We start from the raw sequence: 22,728 nt of genomic DNA on the forward strand, positions 1-22,728 counted from the left end.
TAATTTCAACCTTGATATCTTATTCATTCAGGAAGCTAAGCTGAAGAATGTGGATTCTTTCCTGATCAGAAGTCTTTGGGACAATAGACATAGATGTTGGGGGTGTCTCCCTTCATTGGGGCTGTTGGGGGGGGGGGGGGGTTCAGATTATTATGTGGGACTTTGGAATAGCATATGTTAAGCATGTCCTTGAGGGGTCTTTTTCCCTATTTGTTCTCTTTGATATTAGAGGTGTAGGGGAGTGGTGGTTTATGTTGGTATATGGGCCAAATGTTGTTTCTTGAGGACCCAACACTTTGAGGACTTGGGGGACATTTTTGGTTTGTGTAGTCCTCATTGGGTGGTGTGAGGGGATTTCAATGTTGTTTGCAGTTCAAGAGAAATCTTGGGGTGTTCTTGGACCTCGTCGACCATAAGGAAGTTTGATTGTTTTATGCTTGTTTTACCTGGGGGACTTGTGGGGATAGTAGGGCTTTCTTTCGTATTGACGGATTTTTGTTCACCATTGTATGAGAGGATCCTTTCCCACATCTTATCCAACAATCCTCCTTAGGCCCACTTTTGATCATTTTCCCCTCCTTTTAGAATACAATTCTTTGATGTGGGGCTTACTTCTTTCCATTTTGAGGTCATGTGGTCAACTCATCCTTCCTTCCAAGAGAGTGTTAGAAGTCAGGTCGGGTTTTGGGTTGGAAGGGTTCTGAATTCTTGAAGAAGTCGAAAGTCCTAAAATCCAAGCTGAAAGTTTGGAATACGATGACTTTTGGGAATGTCACATTTGCTAAAAATGAGGTACTCTCCCAGATTGTTGACTTGGATTGGTTGGATGAGTGTGGTTTCCTTGAGGAAGAGGGTAGGTGTAGGAAGGTCAAGCTTAGCAATGAGTAAGACATCCTTGTTACGAGAGAAGACATGAATTGGTTTAAAAAAATCTTGAGTTTGGGTTAAGGAGGGGGATTGTAGCTCTGGTTACTTCCACAAGGTTGGTAATGGGAGAAGGAGAAAAAGCTACAAGGCCATTTGGTATCAATGTCAAAAATTATGAAAATGAAAAACAAAACGAAAACAAAAAACTAGAAACAGTAACTAAAAATCGAAACCAACAAGCTATTTGGTTAATATTTGTAGAACTAAAAAAAAATTAAAAACTTGATTGAACAAATGGTTATTTTCGTCCTTTAATTAAATAACAATTAAATAATATAATTAAATTAATAAAGTACAAAGTAATATAAATTAAAATTCTATAATAAAAAATTATTATTATTTGACTCAATTATTATATTTCAAAATTCACTTTATGAGAACAACCTTATTGTATATGAAAATTGAAATGTAGTAAAACTATTTTGTAAATGGCTTTTATTATTTTTTGGAAATTTATGGGTTTTTTTTACTTTAATTACATTTGAAATTTACATGATCATTTTATTTTAATTTTAATTAAAAAGTGTGGATAAAATGAATGCTTTAGTCCAAAAACGTTAATTCTAGACACACAAAATAATTTAAAATCATGAAATCTAATTTTTAGTTTTTTTGCAAACAACTAAAAATCGGCAAAAGAAACAAAAAATTGGTATTGTAAACAAATACGTTCTTATAATGCGTTTCATTGTACAAAAACAAAAATGGAAACTAAAAATAGAAATGATACCAAATAGGTCCTACATCAAGGAGTTGATTTTGGACTCAAGCCAGGTGGTGAGGAGTAAAGACTAGATACGAGTCGAGATCCCCCAACTTCTACAAATCCCTTTTTCTTAAGGAAAATCTAAGCAAACTAATGGTGGAAGGTCTTGATTGGAGCCTCGTTATGGAGAATTCTGCTAGGTGGTTGGAAATACCGTTTGAGGTTGAAGAAATTACATATAATTTATTTATTTTAATTTTTTTTCTCTAACGTTTCACCAAAGTTGACTTATTTTATTTTATTTTATTTTAAAAAACAACACTCATTTAGTCATTTATTTTATTTATTAATATCTTAACAAAAACTTAAAATTTAAAAAACAATACATCTCTTTAATTTTTTTTTTTGAAAAAATAAAATTTAAAATTTAAAAAACAATACCAATATAAATATAATCTACCACTTGTGTTGTGTATCATTTTTCCTCTTCAAATTTTCAACTAATCTAGTTATATAACTTGTAACTATAAAATATTATCTATCTAAAAGCCCATAAGCAAAAATAAAAATTATAAAATATTATTTTTAAAATGTAAATAGGTGTCCCGACGGGTACCTGACCCAAACTTGTCTTACTTGTTTATTAAATGGGTTGGGCTCGGGTTGGCCTGTTTATAAACAGATCGCCTCCTCTCAAACCCAAGCCAGTGTGAATGGGTGGGTAACGACTCACCTGTTGGGTCTTGACCCCATTTTGCCGCCCCTAGTTAACATTAGTGCTAATTCCACTTTTATCACCCTTATCCCTAAGAAGGAGGGAGCTAGAAGAGTTGAGGACTTTAGACCGATTAGCCTTTTCATTTGCCTTTATAGGATCTTGTCTAAAGTCCTCGCTAATAGACTTAGAGTTGTCTTAGGGAAAACTATCACCTTGGCTCAATCCGCTTTTACTCATGATAGACATATCTTAGATGTGGTGTTGATGACTAATGAGGTGGTAGAGGATGTGAAGAAGAGGGGCGAATTGAGAAAGCCTATGATAGGATCAACTGGGGCTTTTTAGATAAGGTGATGAGTTAGAAAGGTTTTGGGGATCTATGGAGAAAGTGGATTAAAGGTTCTTGCCCCATATGTCCGTCATTGTCAATGGTCAGCCGAGAGATTGGTTCAAGGCCTCTAGGGATCTTAGACAAGGGGATCCCCTATCCCGTTTCATGTTCACCTTAGCTGTTGATACCCTTACTAGGTTGTTTTTTCATGCTCAGGCAAGGGGAGTGATCGGAGGCCTGTGTATGAGGAGGGAGGAAGTTGAGGTTTCACACCTCAGATTGCTTATGATACCCTGCTCTTCCTTGAGGACAGCCTAGCAAAGTTCAGGAAAGCTATTTTGCTGCTTAAAGTCTTAAGATCAACTTGTCCAAGAGTGGTTTAGCTGGAATTAACATGGATGAGGGGACTCTTCAGAATTTCAAATTGAGTGCAGGTTGAGATTCCATTTCATGGCCCCTAACTTATCTCGGCCTCTCCCTTGGAGATAACCCATTATGCTGAAACCTTTTGGGAACCTGTCCTGGATAAGATGGCTAGGAGATTGAAGGAATGGAAGAGGGCTTATTTTTCCCTTGGTGGTCTTGCTTCTCTCGTTAGTGCTTATCTCTTGAACACCCCAATTTATTGTCTCTCTTTGTTCAAAGTCCCCACTAGAGTGGCCAAATCCTTAAAGAGGTTGATACGCGATTTCCTGTGGTTAGGTTTTGGGGAGGGTAGGCAGACCATCTTGTTAGCTGTGACGTGGTTAGCAAACCTAAGTTTAAGGGTGGTTTAGGCGTTGGAATGTGGTATTTAAGAACATCTCTCTTATAGTTAAATGGCTTTGGAGATTCCCTATGGAAATTGAGTTTCTTTGGCATTAGGTGATAAAGCATTAAGTATGGGATCAAATGAAGTGTGCGGGAGACGAGGAGTAGTGGCTTCATATCTCATGAACGTCCCTGGAAATTTGTCTCCTGGGTAGCTAGTCAATTCTTTCTTCTCATTGGGTTCAAAGTGGTATTGGTAGTAAAGTCCTCTTCTAGGAAGATGTGTGGGTGGGGAGTGATTTCCTCGGTACTGAAGGTTCCTCATCTTTTTAAGCTCTCCTCTTCATTATGCTCCTAGCAGTTCCTTTATTTCTTTTGAGGCGGGGTCATTCTTCTTGGATTTACACTTCTTCAAGAATATCAATGAAGGAGAGGTTTATGAGCTTGCTACCCTTATTTCCTTGTTGAACCAACACATTCTCTCTTTTGGTGAGGATAAGAGAGTGTGGGAGGGGGTTCTTCACGTATATTTACTTCTAAATCTTTTCTCTCCTACCTACTGAAAACCCATACCCCTACTTCTTTTGGTACCGCTGTCTTTGGAGGGTTAAGGTGCTGGGGAAGATTTGGGCTTTTGTCTGGACCATGATACTGGAAAGGATTAACATGCATGATTTGCTTCAGAGGAGAAGACCCTATGTGGCTCTTAGCCTGATATGTGCTTCATGTGTCTTGAAGACAGTGAGTCCAATGCCCATCTCTTTGTTCATTGCAAGGTGGCATTGCAGCTTTGAATGACCTTCTCCCTCGTTGCGAAAGAGTGGATGGCTCCACGAAAGGTTAGAGACTTGCTTCAGGGTTCTTTGGAAAGAACAGGAATGGCAGAGCTCTATCGCGCGCAGCTGTTTTTTCTATCTTGTGGACCTTGTGGATAGAAAGAAATGCTAGGATTTTTAGAAGCGATCAACTTCCTCATGACTTTTGTGGGATAGAGCGACTTTCCCTCCCTCTTTGTGGGTGCACTCCTTGGGTTTCTTTAGGGGTTTTCCATTGTCTGATCTCATTGGAGACTGGAAGGCAGCGCTTTTGTAATGGTTTTTTGTTTTATATTGTGTTTTGTTGTTCATATATTGGTACTTTCCTTGTTGTTTATAGTTTTTTTGTTTAATAGTCTTTCTAGCTGGTTGGAGAGGATTCTTTGTCCTCCATATTATGTACTCCATTTTTCAGTTTTAATGAATTATCTTCTTTTTATATTAAAGAAAAAGGCAGCAAATTCTCAAAGTTAATGATTTGCTTCTTGTTTTCTTGCCTGGATGAAGTATGTCTCCTTCCTTACTATGCTGATCTTTTTGATTTTGCTTTCTTGAACTGAACCTTTTCATGGTTCTTTAAAAACTTAATGGTTGATCAATATATCTCAAATCTCAACTTATTGAAGTGATTGGATGGGCATTGTAAAGAATGTAGAGAAGTTCAATATTATATGATATCATCTAAAGGGTGCAACCATAGATGAAGATTGATGGCACTGAAAATTCTTAGTTTATCAATGTTACTCTTAAAATCTAGGACAAACTTTTTTCCCAAAGCAAAGGAGACTGATGCAGCCCAATTCAAAATGGAAACTGGGTCTTTCACCTCTTTTTCAAGTATTATTTGGTTTCTAGAATTTTCTTAATTTGTGTGTTCTCTATATATCTCATTAGTGAATGAGAGTCTTGAATTTGAATTTTAAACATTTTTGTGTTATAAGGTGAGCAATTACCCCCTTCCAATTAGGTAGAAGGCTTAGTCACATAGAGTTATGCCATGATAATTGATGTTGATCAATTTCATTGCTCCCATTTGAATTTCTCTGAGGTTTTTCCCTCATCATACTTTCCCTCCTCCATGATAACATCTCTGATGTGCTTGTTCTTCATCACACGCTCCTCCTGTTGATAGAGGCTGTGGATGCTTGCTTGATCTTCTTTGGTTGGTCGTATCAAGTTCTCTTTTTACTATCTACCTCTTAATGGCCATCTTAAATGTAATTTTCATCTGATATTTAGAAGTCCTGTTTAATTTTTATTCTTTTGTTATTCATCCAGCTTTAATTATGTGTTATTTGAAACAGATTTTAATCGTGCCTTTTGGTTAGCCTTCTGAATTTATGAAACACAGAAAGGTATCCTTATTAATTTTTTTGGCTTTTTGTGTAGGTTGTGGATCAGGACTTAGTGGGGAAACATTGTCTGAGAATGGACACCAGTGGATCGGTTTAGATATTTCACAGTCAATGCTTGGTATTCAAGTTGTTGGGTTTGACATAAGCTGAAAGTTCCATTTAAGTTTGTTCTAAGTTATCCTTTATATGTATCTGAAAATGTTATTTTGAAAAATCTAGATGTGGCATTGGAGCGGGAGGTTGAGGGTGATCTTTTACTCAGTGACATGGGTCAGGTAGCTCTGTTTCAGCTTTTAGTTTTTATGCACTTGAGAAAGTGTATATTTGTATGTAATAATTTTCGCGGTGCAAGTAGAATGAATATTGTTTAGTTTAGCTCACTATGATTTAGTGATAAAGTGGGCCTTTATTTATAGTTTAGCCTTCTCAGCCTTTGCATTGATTAAAATGGGCCTTAATTTCACAAAATTAAAGTATATGGGTGATGTTAAGTTCTTGGAGTCCTAATTTCCTTGCAACTTATTTATTTTTGTTTGATTTGAAAAAAAAATGGCAAGAACTTCTTCACTGTCTACAAGGTTTGGATAAATTATTTAATCGTGCAATCCCAAACTGACTTTGAAACAATTCCAAAATATGAATTATTTGCGACTCTGGGCCTTGATCAAATTTTGCAAGTGTTTTTTTTTTGACTTGCTGACCTTGTAAACTTTGTATTTTTATTCTAACAATCTGAGGCAATTTTTGTAATGAAAAATATGCCACGTAATGATCCATGGGAGGTGAAATTAGCTATATTTGAATGGATGAGGCAGGTAGTTTTACAATGTTTTTTTTTTTCCCGAATCCATTTTACAATGTGTTTATTTTTTGCAATGTAGCTGGGAGGTTCTTAAGGATGTTATTGTGATAGTTTTCCAATCAGTTTGTAGTAATGGTGGTGGTGGGGAACGATTTAAGTATTAATCCCTAAGAATGGTTGTTGTTTGAAGATTAAAGATTAGACCTATATTGTGAACCCTGCCCCTTGGGCCTGGTAGACAATATTTTAATATTTGTTATTATTTGATTGTCAAAACTCAAAAGTCCCTTGATAAAAAAGAATTTTTTAAGTATTTGTTTTGGGATCTTTCTTGAAAACCAAAACTTTCTGGAAATATTGGGCTTAAAAATGTTAATATTCCTTTCCATGCATATTAGGGTTAATAAAAGCCACTATTCCCAAATTAAATATGCTGAGTCATAGAAACCCTGGAATGGACCATAACCTCTACAGACATATCCTGAAGGCAAAGAATTAAAAGAAAAAGAGAAAAATACAATGACAAAAGAAAATTAAGCTAGTAAAGCCATCCAATCCTGCTGTATACCTGAAAAAGAAAACCCACGTGGAATCCTAAGAAAAAGGAAAAACAATTCTGATCCCATATCAAAACAGAAGATGAAATATGATTTCTTAAAATCTGAGAATTTCTCCCCATCCATAGTGCCCACATAACAGCTACAAAATCACAGTGCGTGACAAATTCTACATTCTTTTGTTCCCCAAACCTCTAAAACTGATAAACAAAAAGCATCCAAAAAATGAAGACAAATCCATCACTTTCCTTACAAACTGAAATGTTTGTTCCTTATTTACCAGGAAACACTAATATGATCCAAAACGTGGTAAATTTTCATTTTGGAACACAAAATCTGGAGAATGTTTGTGATTTGTTTGTTAGAATTGATTCTGTTTGATAATACAGAGAATGTATTTGTTATCTTGATAGAGGTGCTTCTACTTTGTCGGTGACTAAACTATACTGGTAACCAGTAAATCCTTTGTGAAAAGTCTCAAAATATTTTGGGGATAAAGTGGAGAACTATAGCATAACTCCTTTGTATGTAACTCTTTTGCAAGGTTTGACAATCCAAACTTTTAATTCAATATTTTTCACAGGGCATATTTTTATTAGATAAAGTGGAGAACTATCGCATTAGAACTCTCTTTTCAGATGTTATTATTCTGTTTCACTAAAGAAAATCTCTTTAAGATTTACAAATGCCTCAGCATCCTCTCTAAAATATAAAAGTGTCATCACATACTTTTCACCAATACATTTATATAAGTATACCCCTAATGTTCCGCATTTTAGAGCATCTGCTGTCACGATCCCATTTCCAACGTCCCATTTCTAGGTAACATTAGGCTTTGTTGTGAAGAAATAAATGAACATGATACTCACTATTAGTGTAACACATAACACATATATATGGAGAGATGGCCCTATAAGATCTTCTAATTGATGGTACATTGTTGTTGTTACTGTTAACTCTATTAAGAATTGTGACACACACAAATGCCTTCACCTGTGAAGGAGATTTAGCTTCCCACACACAATTAGCGAGAGGAAATGAATGGGAAGTCCAGTTATGATAAGAAAAGAAGGATTTACAAGAAAAAACCAAGGAAAATCCAAACACCAAGTATTAACATCCCTGCCAAGATAATATTGATAAGAATCCAACAAACTCAGGAGTGGGGAAAACTCCTCTATCTCCATTTCATTTAGATTCCTATTAAACTAAAAAGCCTAAGAAACGAAAGTAATATCAATAAGAAGAAATAAGAAATAGGTGCTTCTAGATGCAAAGTACACAAAAATTTGAAGGAAAGGCAACTTAAAAGCATACTTTCCCAAGCCATTTGTCTCCATATTGTTCAGATTGCTATGAAACTAAAAATCCCAATAAAAAAAGTAATATCAATAAAAAGACGAAAAAAATAGGTGCCTCAAGATGCTAAGAAAATTAAACTTAGAAGGAAAGGCAATTGAAAAACATACCTCCCCAAGCCAAAGATCTTTCCGATGAATCCTACAACCATATTCCACTATCTTTGATACAAGGAAAGAAGATGATTTACCAGATAAATGGACTTTCATGGGCTTCCATGGGGAACTCTAGCTACAATATTAACATTTCACCTATTCTCTTGTAGACCATAACCCTAGGCCAAAGAGAATTGTTTTCCAAAGGAAAAAACCATAATCACTTACCCACAGAGCAATACTTTTAAACACCAAATTATTGAGACCCAACTCTCCTTCATCCTTAGACCTATAGATGCTCTCCCAAATCATAAGATTATCCCTTCCTCTCACGCACCCTTGATCAAAGAAAATCTTTCATGATCCTCTAAAGTGTATTGACAACCCCTAGTGGACTCTTTTAACAAGGATAAATAATATAATGAAATTGAATATAGACATGCTTGGATTAAAGTGATGCAATTGCTCAAGGAGAAGAATGCACTTTTTCACTCACCAAAATGTTTATACACCTGAGCAAATCACTGGATGCCTATAGAAAGGATGGGAAGAATGTGCTGGTTTGAAAACTTGGCATGGAGAAGGACTTTAATTATATGAATTGGTGTTTCCTCCTCCATATTCTCAGAGAAATGGCCTTTGGGGAGTTGTGGTGGAGGTGTATCCATCAATGGATTTCGATCCCATTCTTCTCAGTGCTCGTTCATGGCTGTCTGCTAGACGTTTTCACTCTACTGGAGGTTTGAGGCTAGGAGATTCCTTGTCCCCCTTATTGTTTATCTTGGTTATTGAATTTTTAAACCTTATGTTGAAAAAAGCTTCTAAAGGAGGTTTCTTCAAAGGTCTTAGTGTGTGAGTGAACGAGAGAGGAACTGAAGTCTCCTTCCTTTTGTTTGTGGATGACATCATTATTTTCTATGAAAATGGCCCTCTCACTAGATCCTCAATCTTTGGTGCATCCTCCTTGGTTTTGAGGCAGTCTTTGGGTTGAAGGTGAACTTGGGAAAAAGAGAACTTATTCTACTTGGGGACGTAATTGAGGGGCCTCTCCTTGTGGGCCTCTTTCGATGCAAACTAGGGACTCTTCCAATTACCTACCTTGGCCTTCCTCTTGGTACTAAATTCAAAGACAAAGATGTTTCGGATCCAATCATTGGAAGATTCAAAAGGAAGCTAGCTGGTTGGAAAAGTGGATTACCTGTCCAAAGGGGGAAGACTTATCCTTGTAAAGAGCACCCTTTTCAACCACATGGTGTATTGTATATCCCTTTTCCCTACCCCTTCCTCAGTTGCCAAAATGTTAGGAAATTCGAAGGAGATACTTTGGGGGAGTTCAGAGGTGGAATTTAGGTATCATCTGGACCATTTGGTAAAAATGAAGTTGTCAAACAACTCTAAGGTTTGGAGGTTTAGGGCAAAAAATCCCTATCTATTTTCAATAAATCTCTCCTTGGAAAATGGCTTTGGAGATTCACGAAGAAGAAGGATAATCTTTGCGTTAGAGTATGGTCGTTTCCATAATGGTTGGACCACTAAAGGTGGGATAGGACCATAGTGTCGGAGCAGGGAGGATTTTTTCCCCACTTTACATCAGCTTCCAAGTGGGGGATGGGGATAATATTTTCTTATGGCATGATATATGGTGTGTTAATTCTCTCCCTAGTACCAAATTCCTTTTTGTATTTGGTTGGCCTCATGACAAGAACACACTCATTAGTAATCATCTTCAAATTTCTGACAAGGGGAATCATTGAGATTTTGATTAAAATGAATGATCTAACTTGAAGATAGGCCTCTCCCTCTATTTATAATACAAATCAAATACATTCTAATGACAATAATACCCTCACTAACTCTTTCTAGTTAACATACTAATAAACTTAATAATAATACTAAAAGACATAAATAACCTCTTAACACTCCCCCTCAAGCCGGAGCATAAATATCATATGCTCCTAGCTTGTTACAAATAAATTTAACATGAGCACCCCCAAAAGCTTTGGTAACAAATCAGCAAGCTGCATATTAGACTTCACATAAGTGGTAGTAATGAGCTTTTGCACAAGTTTCTCTCGAACAAAATGACAATCAACTTCAATATGTTTCGTATGCTCATGAAAGACTTGGTTGGAGGCGATATGAAGAGTAGCTTGATTATCGCACATCAACTTCATAAGCTATGAAAAATCCAATTCTTCCAACATGTTCTTCAACCAGACAAGTTCACAAGTAGTGTGAACCATAGCTCTATATTCTGATTTAGCACTTGACTTGGGCACCACAGTTTTGTTTCTTACTCTTCCAAGAATCCAAATTACCACCAAACAAGATACAATACTTGGTTGTGGATCTTCGGTTGAAGGGCGACCTAGTCCAATCTGCATATGTATATCCATGAATATAAGCGTGACCCTGATCACAATATAAAAGACCTCTCTTAGGTGCACCTTTTAGATATCTCAAGATGCGAATTACTACGTCCCAATGACTTATCCACTGAGAATCAAAAAATTGACTCTTGGCACTTGTTGTAAAAGATATATCTGACCTAGTGACTGAGAGATAATTCAACTTTCCAACAAGTCTCCGATATTGTCCAGGATTAGGCAACAAATCACCCATATTCGACACCAACTTGTTGGTAGGATCCATGGGTGTATCATCCGGTCTGAATCCCAACAATCTAGTTTCATCCAACAGATCAAGAACATACTTTCTCTATTGCAAAGCAGTTCCCATATGAGATCTAGATACTTCTATATCCAAGAAGTATTTCAACGGTTCCAAATCATTGGTTTGAAACTTAGTCTATAGAAAAAATTTGAGACTCTAAATACCTTATCATCATCACCTGTAATAACAATATCATCCATATACACAACAAGAAGGATTTTACGCGATGAAGTTTAACTATAAAACATAGAATGATCTACTGCACACCGTTGAAGACCAAATTCAAGTACTACAACACTGAAACAACCAAACCATGCTTTGGGAGGCTGTTTTAAACTATTTAGTGCCTTCTTGAGCCAACACACTAAGCCTGACTCCCCCTGAGCAACAAACCCAGGTGGTTGCTCCATATAGACCTCCTCGTCAAGATAACCATGCAAGAAAACATTCTTCATATCTAACTGATGCAGAGACCAGTGACAAATGGTAGCCAAGGAGATGAATAGACTTATTGATGTAAGTTTGGAAACTGGAGAAAAAGTGTTGGAATAATCCAAACCATACACCTGAGTATGCCCCTTAGCAACAAGACGAGCCTTCAGAAGAGCCACTGAACCATCAGGGTTGACTTTCACATTGTGTACCCAAAGACAACCAACCACAGACTTGTTAGGAGGAAAAGATACCAAGTTCCTAGTGCCATTGTCCTATAAAGCATTCATCTCTTCAACCATAGCATTCCTCCACTCAAAGTGGTCTAAGGCTTCCGAAACAGATTTAGGAAGGGCAGTAGATGATAGAGCAGTAACAAAACAATAATAGGAGGGTGATAATAAGTCATAACAAACATAGTTGGAAATGGGAAGTTGGGTACATGTGCGTTTACCTTTATGAACAGCAATGGGAGGATCAACATCATGGGAAATATGGTCATCAAACGAGGAAACCCAAGTCATGGTAATAGAAGCTAGAGGGGATTCTTTTCCTTGGAGCCGTCGTTGTGAATACACCTGCAAATTAGGATGATCGAGGCGATGAGAAGGACTCAAACTACATGGAGACTTAGATGGTTGATTGGGCAAGGACAACAAACTAGAATATGGAAGATTAGGCAGAGGACGAGACTCATTTAGCTCATAAGCACTCACGGATTGGGTGTAGTAAGGTGTAGACTAGAAGGTAACATCTGCAGAGACAATGAAATGATGCAACATAGAACTATAATGATATCCCTTTTGAGTATATGAGTAGCCTAGAAAGACACATTTTATAGCACGAGGATCCAACTTATCCACCCCAGGAGTTAGTTGATGAACAAAGAACACACACCTGACTATACAAGGAGGGAGAGAGAATAAAGGTGAATTAGGAAAGAGATTGGAGTAGGGAATTTTACCACTAAGAATAGAGGGTGGTATCCCATTGATTAGATAGCAAGTAGTAAGCACAATATCACTCCAAATCATTTTAGGTCCATGCATTTGATTAAGTGAGGTGCGAGTGATTTCAAGGATATGTCTATTTTTCCTCTCAGCAACCCCATTTTGTTGAGGAGTGTGGGCACAGGATGATTGATGGACAATACCAAACTGAGTTATATAAGTAGCAAATTGTGAACTGTAATACTCTTTAGCATTATCACTTCGAAGTATTGGAACTGGAAAACCAAATTGAGTCTTTATTTCATAACAAAAGGCACAAAATATATGAAATAACTCAGAACGATCTTTTATTAAATATAGCCAAGTTATTCTTGAATAATCATCCACAAAGGTTACAAAGTACTGTAAACCCTACTGGGGCCCCAAACATCAGAAAGGACTAACATGAAAGGGCTTGCTGCCTGTTTATGGGCTCGGGAAGTGAAAGGGACACGATGGTGTTTTCCTAACTGACAAGACTTATAATCAAGACTAGACACAAAACTCAAATAAGGAATAAGACATTTCAACTTTTCCAGTGAAGGATGACCAAGGTGACAATGAGTTTGGAGAGGTGTGGCAGCAGCAGTGCTGGCGGTTTAAGGAGATAGCAACTTAAAATGATAAAGTCCACCAACTTCACGCCCTTGGCCAATCGTCTTCCTCGTTTTCAAATCTTGAATAACCATAGAATCAGCGAAGAATGTTTCTGAACAATTCATGGATTTAGTAATCTTGCTAAAGGACTCGTGATTGAAAAGGAACTTGGGAGTATACAAAACCAAAGGAAGAGAAGTAGAAGTAGTGTGATTTACAGTCCCAATTCAGTTGAAAGTAGTGGTGGATCCATCAGCAAGAGTAACATAAGGTAAATTTGCAGGATACAAAAGAGTAGAGAACAAATTAGATATACTTGTGATATGATTAGTGGCAATGGAGTCTACAATCGAAGGACTAGGATGAGAAGTACTGGATGATAGACATACCGTGAGATTACCTATTTGGGCAAGAGATGCAATGGGAAGAGAAGCTTGTTGGGACACTTGATACTGATGGAACTTGGAATACTCTTTTTCAGGCATGGATACAATACATTGCCCCCCATTTGGCCGCAAAGGTGTTGAGTTGGTGGTGGCTGCGTTGGCTGGCCCCCAAAGGTGTGAAGTCGGTGGTGGCTACATTGGCAACATGTGAAGGTCTTCTGTGGAGATTCCAACACTACTCAATAGCATGATTACTTTGTCCACAATGAGCAAGCGTATCGATGTTTTTAAAGACCACTGGATCACTACCGCTACTGGTGGCATAGTGGTTTGCCTTTTGTTGACTCATTTAGAATTTTGGATTTTTTTGACAGATTGCTGAGCAGGTAAGTGTATCCATGTTTGTATATGGGTGGCATCCCCTTGATACCCTTTAATGAATCTCTCTTCTGCTGATAAAAAAAAATCCTGAAATCTCTCATAATGAGGACTTTGACCTAATAGAACTCCTAAATAAGTTGAAGGCCAGTACTAGATCCTCTGACCCACAACAGCACCATAAATAGCTGTCATCTTTGGATTCAAGTAAATAGCAGCCAAACCACACTTACCTAGACTTAAAGCTAACTTAAAAAACTTTAAAATGTGATAATATTACAAAAAAGATGACTCATCATTATACAAGAAGAGCATAGTACTACCCGTAGATGAAAGACAATTACTCCATCCCTACCCATAGCAATACCCTATAGAAAACCTATTGATGGCCTTCTCAATCATCCTAGTCTAGACGGTGACAACCAAAATATAGAGAAAACGTGATAAGGGATCGTTTGGTTCACGACATCTATCAACATTTGTTTCAAGGCTGCAATTTGACATGATGGTAATCTCACTTTCCCTAGGAATGAAAAACATGGGCCCATTTCCATCCTCCCCTGGAGGGCGAGGGGGTGATGGAAATTGCCTGTGTATTTTGGGGACTAATTTGCCCCCCCCCCCCCCAATATTTTGGATGGTTGAACATTAATGCCCCCATAAGATAGTGTTATTATGCACTATCATTATATTTATAATAATATTTTATTAAAATAATAAAATAGATTCCAATAAAATGGCAAAGTAATATTATTTTTATTATGTTATTATAATATAACATGATGGTTGAAATTTTGAGACCATATGACCGCCTGTATTTTGGTTAATTGGATTGCTATGTATTGGATTTTTATTTATTTACAATGGCTGACATTTTTTTTGGATAAAAGACAATTTTATTAGAGCAATAAACAAAATACATTGTAGAGCACATGGACCTCCTTGAATAACGAAAGATGCAAAAAAAAAAAAAAAAAAACTACAAGCTACTAAATGAATTAGGAATAACAATGCAAGCATTCATTACAAGAGCGCTGCCCTCCAATCTCTCATGAGGTTGGGCAGTGGTAATCACCTAAAAGACCAAGAGAGTGCAAACAAAGGGATGCAAGGAAAGTCGCTCGGAATAACAATGCAAGCATTAATTACAAGAGCGCTGCCCTCCAATCTTTCGTGAGGTTGGGCAGTGGTAATCCCCTAAAAGACCAAGAGGGTGCAAACAAAGGGATGCAAGGAAAGTCGCTCTATCCCAAACCGTGGACATGTTGAACGACCTTTAAAAATTCCAGCATTCCTTTGAATCCATAGGGTCCAAAGGATGTTGAAGACAGCTAAAAACCAATGAGCTCTTCCATTTCTATTGTTTCTAAAACCCTAAAAGTTTTTCAGTAACAAATCTCCCACCTTTCTCAAGGCCACCCACTAGCCCCCCACAAGAGAGACGAGCATTCTAGAGCTCCAGTGCTACCCTGCAATGCACAAAAAGTGGGCATTTGTTTCGTTGCTGGCATAGCACATGAAAAGCACATGTTAGGACTGAAAGCTTTGTAAGGTCTTCTCCTATGAAGTAAATCCTGCATGTTAATCCTTTTTAGGATCACGGTCCAACCAAAAGCTTGAATCTTCCTAGGGACATTAGCCTTCCAAAGGATGTGGTTTCAAGCAAAAAAGGTTGGGGCAGGGAGGGTTTAAAAGGTGGGATAGAAAGGGTTTGGAAGTGAATGTACCCAAGGGATCTCCCTCCCACTCCTTGTCCTCATGAATGGTAGGAACATGATGGTCCAATAAAGAAAGAAGGCTGGAGGGCTCTTTGACCTTTCTTTCGTTGAGACTCCTGAAGAAATGGAAATTTGAAGGACCCCCCCCCCACCCCCTTTTTTAGTAAATGAAGGAGCTGATGGGAGTGTTATGATGGCTGACATATTAGGATATGAATTCAATTTGGTATATATTCTTAGTAGGTTTTGGTTGAAAATATAAAAAAAGGGCATTCCTTGGCCATAAGGCTTCTCACTTTTCAAGGGTAGAGCGAGGGTCATCATAGTGTACTCAACTTTACCCCTGCTTTTGTGCAAAGAGGCTATTTTGTGTTGAAAATATGGTTATTTATGTATATTTCATACATGGCTCAAGGTTATAATGTAATTCTAATGCTAGCTAGGGTTCCTATGTTGAACCAAATACTAACGTGGGCATCTAGTGTACATTCCTTGGAATCCCACAATGCAATCCTAAAAAAAAAAAAAGGGCAAAATACATTAACCTCCCTTGAGGTTTGGTAAAAAGACACTGACGTCCCCTAAGATTTCAAAAATTCCATGGACCTCCCTTGAGGTTTCAATAATTCTAAGATCCATCCCTAAGGTTTGCCAAAAAGATGCAAACCTCTTGTATTTTGAAAAAAAAACAAATCCTGTGAGGGGAGGTTTGTGTCTTTTTGGCAAACCTCAGAGGAAGTCTATGACATTTTGAAATCTTAGGGGAGAAGTCCTTGTCTTTTTACCAAACCTTACGGGAAGTGAGTGTCTTTTGCCCCCACAAAAAATATCAGCATTGGATTCCTAAGAATGAGATTCCTTGGATGTCATTTTGATGTCTTGAGCAAATGCCAGTTGGTGAGGGGCTAGTATCTGTAAGGATAAAAATGGTGGGGGGATGTCTTGGATGATGATAGTGAAGGCGTTAAGTGATTTTGAATGCTAGGGTTTAATTTTGGACAGAATTTGGGAGTAGTATGGCTATATCTCTAACTCATCCTTAGATCATATTAGGGGTTTGACTCATGTGCTGCTGTCTACATTGGAAGGATTGGAGGGTGTTAGTATTTTTGAAGATGATGGTATTGGGTAAAGAGCAAAAGGGTGGAGATGGAATATTGCCCACCCCAGCTTGAGAGATTCAAGCTCAAATTGGGCCTTCAATTGTTTGACTGTGTAGGAAATGCCGTTCGGCTTGATAGTGGAAAATATGGAGTGAAGAAGGGTTAGAGGAAATTAGAAAATTCGAAGTGTTCGGTGAATCAAGATGGGAAGGGCTTAAAGAGGGGTTTTCTTGGTTAATTTTTGTTTTATTATTATTATTATTATTTTAAAATTTTAAAATTTTTTTTTCTGCTTTTTTTTTTTTTTGAGAACTTTGTATCCTTGCCTTTATCGTATTATTCTCTCCTCTTAATATATGTATCCTTGCTGTTATTGTATTATTCTCTCCTTCTCTTTATATATATATAAAATAAAAAAAAAAGAAAAATAATGGAGGGGTGGGGCAAAAGAAAGCAATCCCTATTCCAACCTGGCCACTTTGACCCAAAACTCTTCCTATCTAAAGCCCTATATCCAAAACAAGCCAATTGACTCTATCAAATGTCTTCTCAAAGTCTAGCTTAAAACAAGCTCAGCTTCTTCCTCCTAACATCCTCCGCAACCTCATTAGCCACAAAGACAACATCTAGATAGGAGATGTTGCATTTTTCTAAATAAGAAAAAGTTTTATTAATAGCCAGGTCACTGGACAAGGTGTCCATATAGGACATTGATCAACTACCAAAAAAATTACAGAAGAGCTGCTCACCAATCCCTTTGAAGATTGGACAGCGAAAACCCCGGAAAGAAACCAAGAGAATGGGCCCTAAGAGAATCCAAGAATACGTCTCTTCCATCATGAATGAGGACAAGATGAGCACACCCTAAAAGTTCTCATGTTCCTCTTGATCCTGAGAATCCAAATGATCACGGAAGCTGCCCTGTTCCATAGAGCGCATCCCTTTCTGCTTGAATCAAAACCGTAGCTCTCTAGCAGGAAACCTCTCACATTTCGAGGCGCCACCCATGAGTTTCCGAGATACAAAAAAAAGAACTTTCCAAATCTTGACAATAAAGGAACAGGTAGGTGTTCATTTTGTTGGACTCCCCACTCATCAAGCACGTGTCAGGATTGATTCTTATTTGTAACATATAATGTGTATCAATTTTGATCAACACACTATCTAGATGAAGGTCCAAATCTTCAAGGGAACCTTAGCCTTACAAATGATTTGGCTCCAAGAGAAATGAATGGGAGGGTGTTTCTAGGAGATGTGAGAACAAAGATTTGGACAATAACAGCCCTGAGGAATCACCCTCCAAAACTCTCTCATCCTCCCTATTGGAATGAACAAAATGGTTCAACACAGAAAGCAATGTGGTGAGCTCTTCAACATCTCTTACATTGGGATACCTAAAGAAAATGGAAAGAAAGTTTGACTAAGGCATCTTCTATTCCAAAGAAACCTCACCCACCCAAACATCCTCCCAAAAACTGACTCCCTTTCCATTGCCCATTTTAATGTGATTTATTCATAATAAACTAACTGATGCTTTGGTCTGTCACAAACTTCTAACCTTTTAACTTTCATGTTGTCTTGTTTTGGATTCACGTTTTGTTTCACTCTTTTACTCTCTGCTGTATCACTATTGTGATTCTCAACCTTCTAAATAACACATAAATTCAACGCATTTGTTGTTTAGGCTTAGCTAAACACTGAAATTAATTATATCATTTTGCAGGGCTTAGGACTTCGACCTGGAGTTGTTGATGGTGTCATCAGCATATCTGCTGTACAGGTTCTTCTCATTTACTTCAGATCTTTTTGTGTTTTTTATTTGCCCAACTTAAATTTTATAGATGATCTTTTTTTCTATTAATTTTACGGAGTTTTTTTACTAGCATTTGCCCTACTAATTACATGCTGCTCAAATTATTCTATTTCAGATTATTTAATGTCATCTGTTTTCTCAACATAAAATCTATAGCTGACTGCTGATGCTTCTCTATTAAAAAACGAACTCTTTAATAGCAGTTGCTCCATCACCTTACATCCTTTTGCCCCTGTTTGGGAGCACTTAAAAAAAAATTTCTTATAGCACCTAACACTTAAAATAAGTACTTATTAAAAAAAGTGTCGTTTGGCTTACATTTTAATAAACACTATTTGCAAATCACACCATGAAAGGCATTGAAAATGTAAACAGCATGGTTCCCAAGAAAACCAGTTGGCCTTATTGGCACTCCTGGGGGTGGGGTGTGAATCTAGCTTAAAAATGTTGCAAAAATTCAAGGGGCCATTTAATATGACCGCCAAATATTTTGAACAGAAATCAGAAACAAAAAATAAAAACCAAAAACACAAACTCGGAAAATTAGCAGACTATTTAGTTGCATTCCCCACAAAAAAAAAAAAAAAGAAAATAACACTTAAATCACCAGAAGATTTTTCATCCTCAAGTATTTAGCAATTGTAAGGTTCTACTGTTTCAAGGGTACTTGTCTTGAGGATGTTACGTGTGATTGGAAGGCTTTATTGAGCTGATTGAATTTATTTTATTTTATTGTGTGTTTTCCTTTGGTGCACATGGATTCCTTGTTCTATTCATCGTACATTCTATTTCTTATTCTGATATATGTTCTTTTTCTATCGAAAGAAAAAAAAAAAAACTTTTAGTTTTAGGAGGAGAAATTGGACTATGGGTTACTTCACTAAAAATTTTGTAGTCCTTATTAATGGGTACCCTAAGTCCTATTTTACAGCATAAAAAGTTGTTCCTTAGGGCGACCCTGTTTCTCCTTTTTATTTATTCATGTAGCAGATGCTTTTAGTAGGTTGATAGCTAAGCAGGGCATATTGCTTTGGGCAGTGAGGAGGTTCCTCGCCTTCTCTTCTTGGCTGATGTGAATTTTTTTGGGGTAATGTTGTTGCTATCTTTCATATTTTTGAGAGGATTTCTGGCCTGAGGGTTAATGTTAATAAGAATGGCATTGCATCCATCAATTTGTGCTTGATTATGGTCTTTGAGTTCGCTTCTTTTTCATGGCGTGTTTAGTGACCTTTGACTTAGGAGTTCCTTTTGGAGGGTAATACTATATCTTTGCCATGAGATCCTATTGTTGCTTAAGTATTTAAGCATCTTGACAGGTAGAAAGGTGTTTTATTGTCTTTGACTGCCCATTGCTTTGATTCAAGCTTGTCTTTCCTCCATACTTCTATTTTGTGCCCCAAGTCCGGATGGGGTGGCTTGAAGGATGGAGAAGATCATCAGGATTTCCTCTGGTGAGGTGTGGGAGAGAGGGGGGACTATTTAGTCAGGTGGGAGATTGTAGATTTAAGGCTGAGGGTGTCTGGGTTTGTGTAATTTGGTCTCTAAAAGTATCCTAGTATGTGGTTATGGGATTTTCTTCGAAATTAACTCCCCTTTGCTTGAGGCCAGAAAGCACCATTACCAGCACATGATACAGATACAACATGATATGGATATGGCAATTTTTTAAAAATGAGGATATTTCACATCAGGGATTTTATATTTATATATATATATATATATATATGCATATTTTTCTAACGGAAAAATGTTGAAACACAATACCTACCTAATTCCCTCCACTACTTTACATGCTCTCTCTCTCTCTCTCTCTCCAGACAAAATACCATTGAAAACCCAATACACATCCAAAATACCCCTTCCTCTTCCCCATTTATCCTCTCCCTCAAAACCCATCTCTCTCTCTCTCTCTCAGATGATGGAACCAGGAAGAGCTGTAGCTTGAGAGGATTCAATGATCATTGGTCTCTGAGGATTTGACAGAAGCCGAGCAGGGATGAAACATTTTCCGAACCTGGAAGGGGAATGGATGTCTTTGGTGAAACATGTTGTCAGGTCTGGCAGGCAAGGATGAGGATCTCACACTAGGGCTCAGAATCTGGGAGGAATCTCAAATTCTGATGTTTGCCTTTTCTTTTTTTTTTTTAGGGATTTTGTATAAAGGGTCTGAAGGAAACAAAAGGCAGTGTTTTTTCTTCAGAAGTGTCTTGGATGTGTCAGCGCCATGTCGTGATGTGTCCCGGAGTGTCCAAGGTGTGTGTGAAAATAAAAATATTGAAATTAATTTCGAACACGTGTTGGACATGTATCGGGTGTGTGTCAGTTCATATACCGAAACTTTGGCCACCTAGGAGTGTCAGCGTTTCCTAGGCTTACGGTGATCAGAAGTAAATTTGGTTTGCAAAATGGTGGTTGCTAATATTGTAGTAGAGCTACTCATGAGAGTCCTTGGAAGTTCATTTCATAGTTTTTATCCTTGTTTTTCCCATATGTAAGTATAACATGAGCTGTGGATCTCGCATTTGCTTTTTGGAGGATATGTGCATTGTGAATGCTTCTTTTTCTGTGATTTCCCAGTATATTTATCGCCTTTTTCGTTGCTTCATAATGCACACATTTCTTCTTTCATTATTCTGCAGTCTGGACCTTGGATGGCTTTACGACCTTTTGTTCTAAATCTTTTTTTCTCGTTCAATTCATTCTCCTATGTCTTTTCTTTTGATTAATTGTAGTTGGGGTGCTGAGGTCCCGTCTGAGGTCAAGGCATCTGTTTGATTTGCAGTCTTTAATAGTAACACTGACAATCAGCTGAAGAGTAGGAGGCCCTAGAAGGTTTTATCCCCTAATGTTTCTGTGCTTTGATAGTGTTGAGTCATTCCCTTTTTTTTTTTTTTGTTTTTTTGCATTCCTTGTAGGTTGTTGCCATTTGTGGATATTAAAAGTGTCTTGGTTATACAGTTATTAAAATTAGGAAGGTGAATTCTAGATATTAAAGCATTGTGGCAACAACCTGCCGCAACAATTGAAGATCAGAAAGTCTGGTTTTTAGTTATTGCTACAACAATGGAGAATAGGAAACAAAAATGATTCCAAAAAATCTGTTGTTTTATTGTGTAAAAGCAACACAAGATTAAATGATCAATCAACAATGGAGTACTTCAAAATTCTAAGGGCCGAGAGCAAAACAAAATTTATTGTGGTTCAGCCACCAATGAGCCTGCAACCACTCCCCAAGGCCTTGTCTTGAGGGTTTCACCTTCTATCAAACCAACTACAAGAGTGCTGTAAATAGAACCTATGTCAAGGGTAATGACCCTTGCAACTCTCCCACATAATTCAGGTTCTTGACCTACAAAAGATTATGGGTAACTCTTTTGAGTTTTCAAGAATCTCAAAGTTCTTGCCAATAACCACGCCTGCTGAATAGAAACATTAAAATAAAAGTCCCGAAGAAGACAAGATAGGGAGAACTGTCCTTAAAAACTTAAATGATAATAGAATATAGCAAATGTGACAAACAATTCTTTTAGCTTGGTTTAGGATGAGTTTCCTCACCTCACAGGAAAATGAATCATGCACTTTCACAGCTTAGTTTTTTTTTTTAATCAGCAAAAAGAAAGAAAAATATTAATATTTTAAGACATTAGGGGGATGCCCACCCGTGGTACAAAACATCAACCACTCTATAGAGTGTCTCAAACATCAAGGATTACAAAATGTCCATTAACAATGTTCCCATAAGCCAGCTGGAGATTGCAGTAATCCATTAAGCTGTGTCACGGTCCCACATTGAATGTGTACTAGGGACATATTGGGCTTATAAGGATGGTTTGGGTTTCAAGTTCCAATTATGTGAGGCACCTTTTATAGGACAAATCTGTGAGGCCAGTGGACCAAAGCGGACAATACCTCACCAGAGTTGGGCCCAACACCATTACATTTGCTATCAAAGTCACCCTGAAGGTACTATCATGTGGGTGGATCCTACACAGAGGTGTAAGCCACTCTGACGGGACAGATCAGATGGAATAGAATATTTGGGTCCCACATTGGATGTGTACTAGGGAAATTTTGGGCGTATAAGGATGGTTTGAGTTCCAACTATGTGAGGTGCCTTTTATAGGACAAATGCATGAGGCCAGCAGGCCAAAGCGGACAATACCTCACCAGAGTTAGACCCAACACCGTTACGCTTTGCAGGTTTGGAGCAGAGTAGATGAATCT

At 37.6% G+C, this 22,728-nt stretch overlaps 1 protein-coding gene across 2 annotated transcripts in view; it reads left to right on the top strand.

Annotated features, from left to right (window-relative positions):
• The window catches only part of LOC131166251 (18S rRNA (guanine-N(7))-methyltransferase RID2), a 51,878-nt gene that overhangs the window by 11,418 nt on the left and 17,732 nt on the right, over nt 1-22,728 (top strand). For both annotated transcript variants that reach the window (XM_058124609.1, XM_058124610.1), the window contains exons 5-7: nt 5,637-5,720; nt 5,822-5,877; nt 18,415-18,471. In XM_058124609.1, the coding sequence (XP_057980592.1) occupies nt 5,637-5,720; nt 5,822-5,877; nt 18,415-18,471 (197 nt within the window). The remainder of the gene's footprint in view (nt 1-5,636; nt 5,721-5,821; nt 5,878-18,414; nt 18,472-22,728) is intronic.

This window comes from Malania oleifera, chromosome 10 (genome assembly GCF_029873635.1).
Source record: "Malania oleifera isolate guangnan ecotype guangnan chromosome 10, ASM2987363v1, whole genome shotgun sequence".
Lineage (NCBI taxonomy): Eukaryota > Viridiplantae > Streptophyta > Magnoliopsida > Santalales > Ximeniaceae > Malania > Malania oleifera.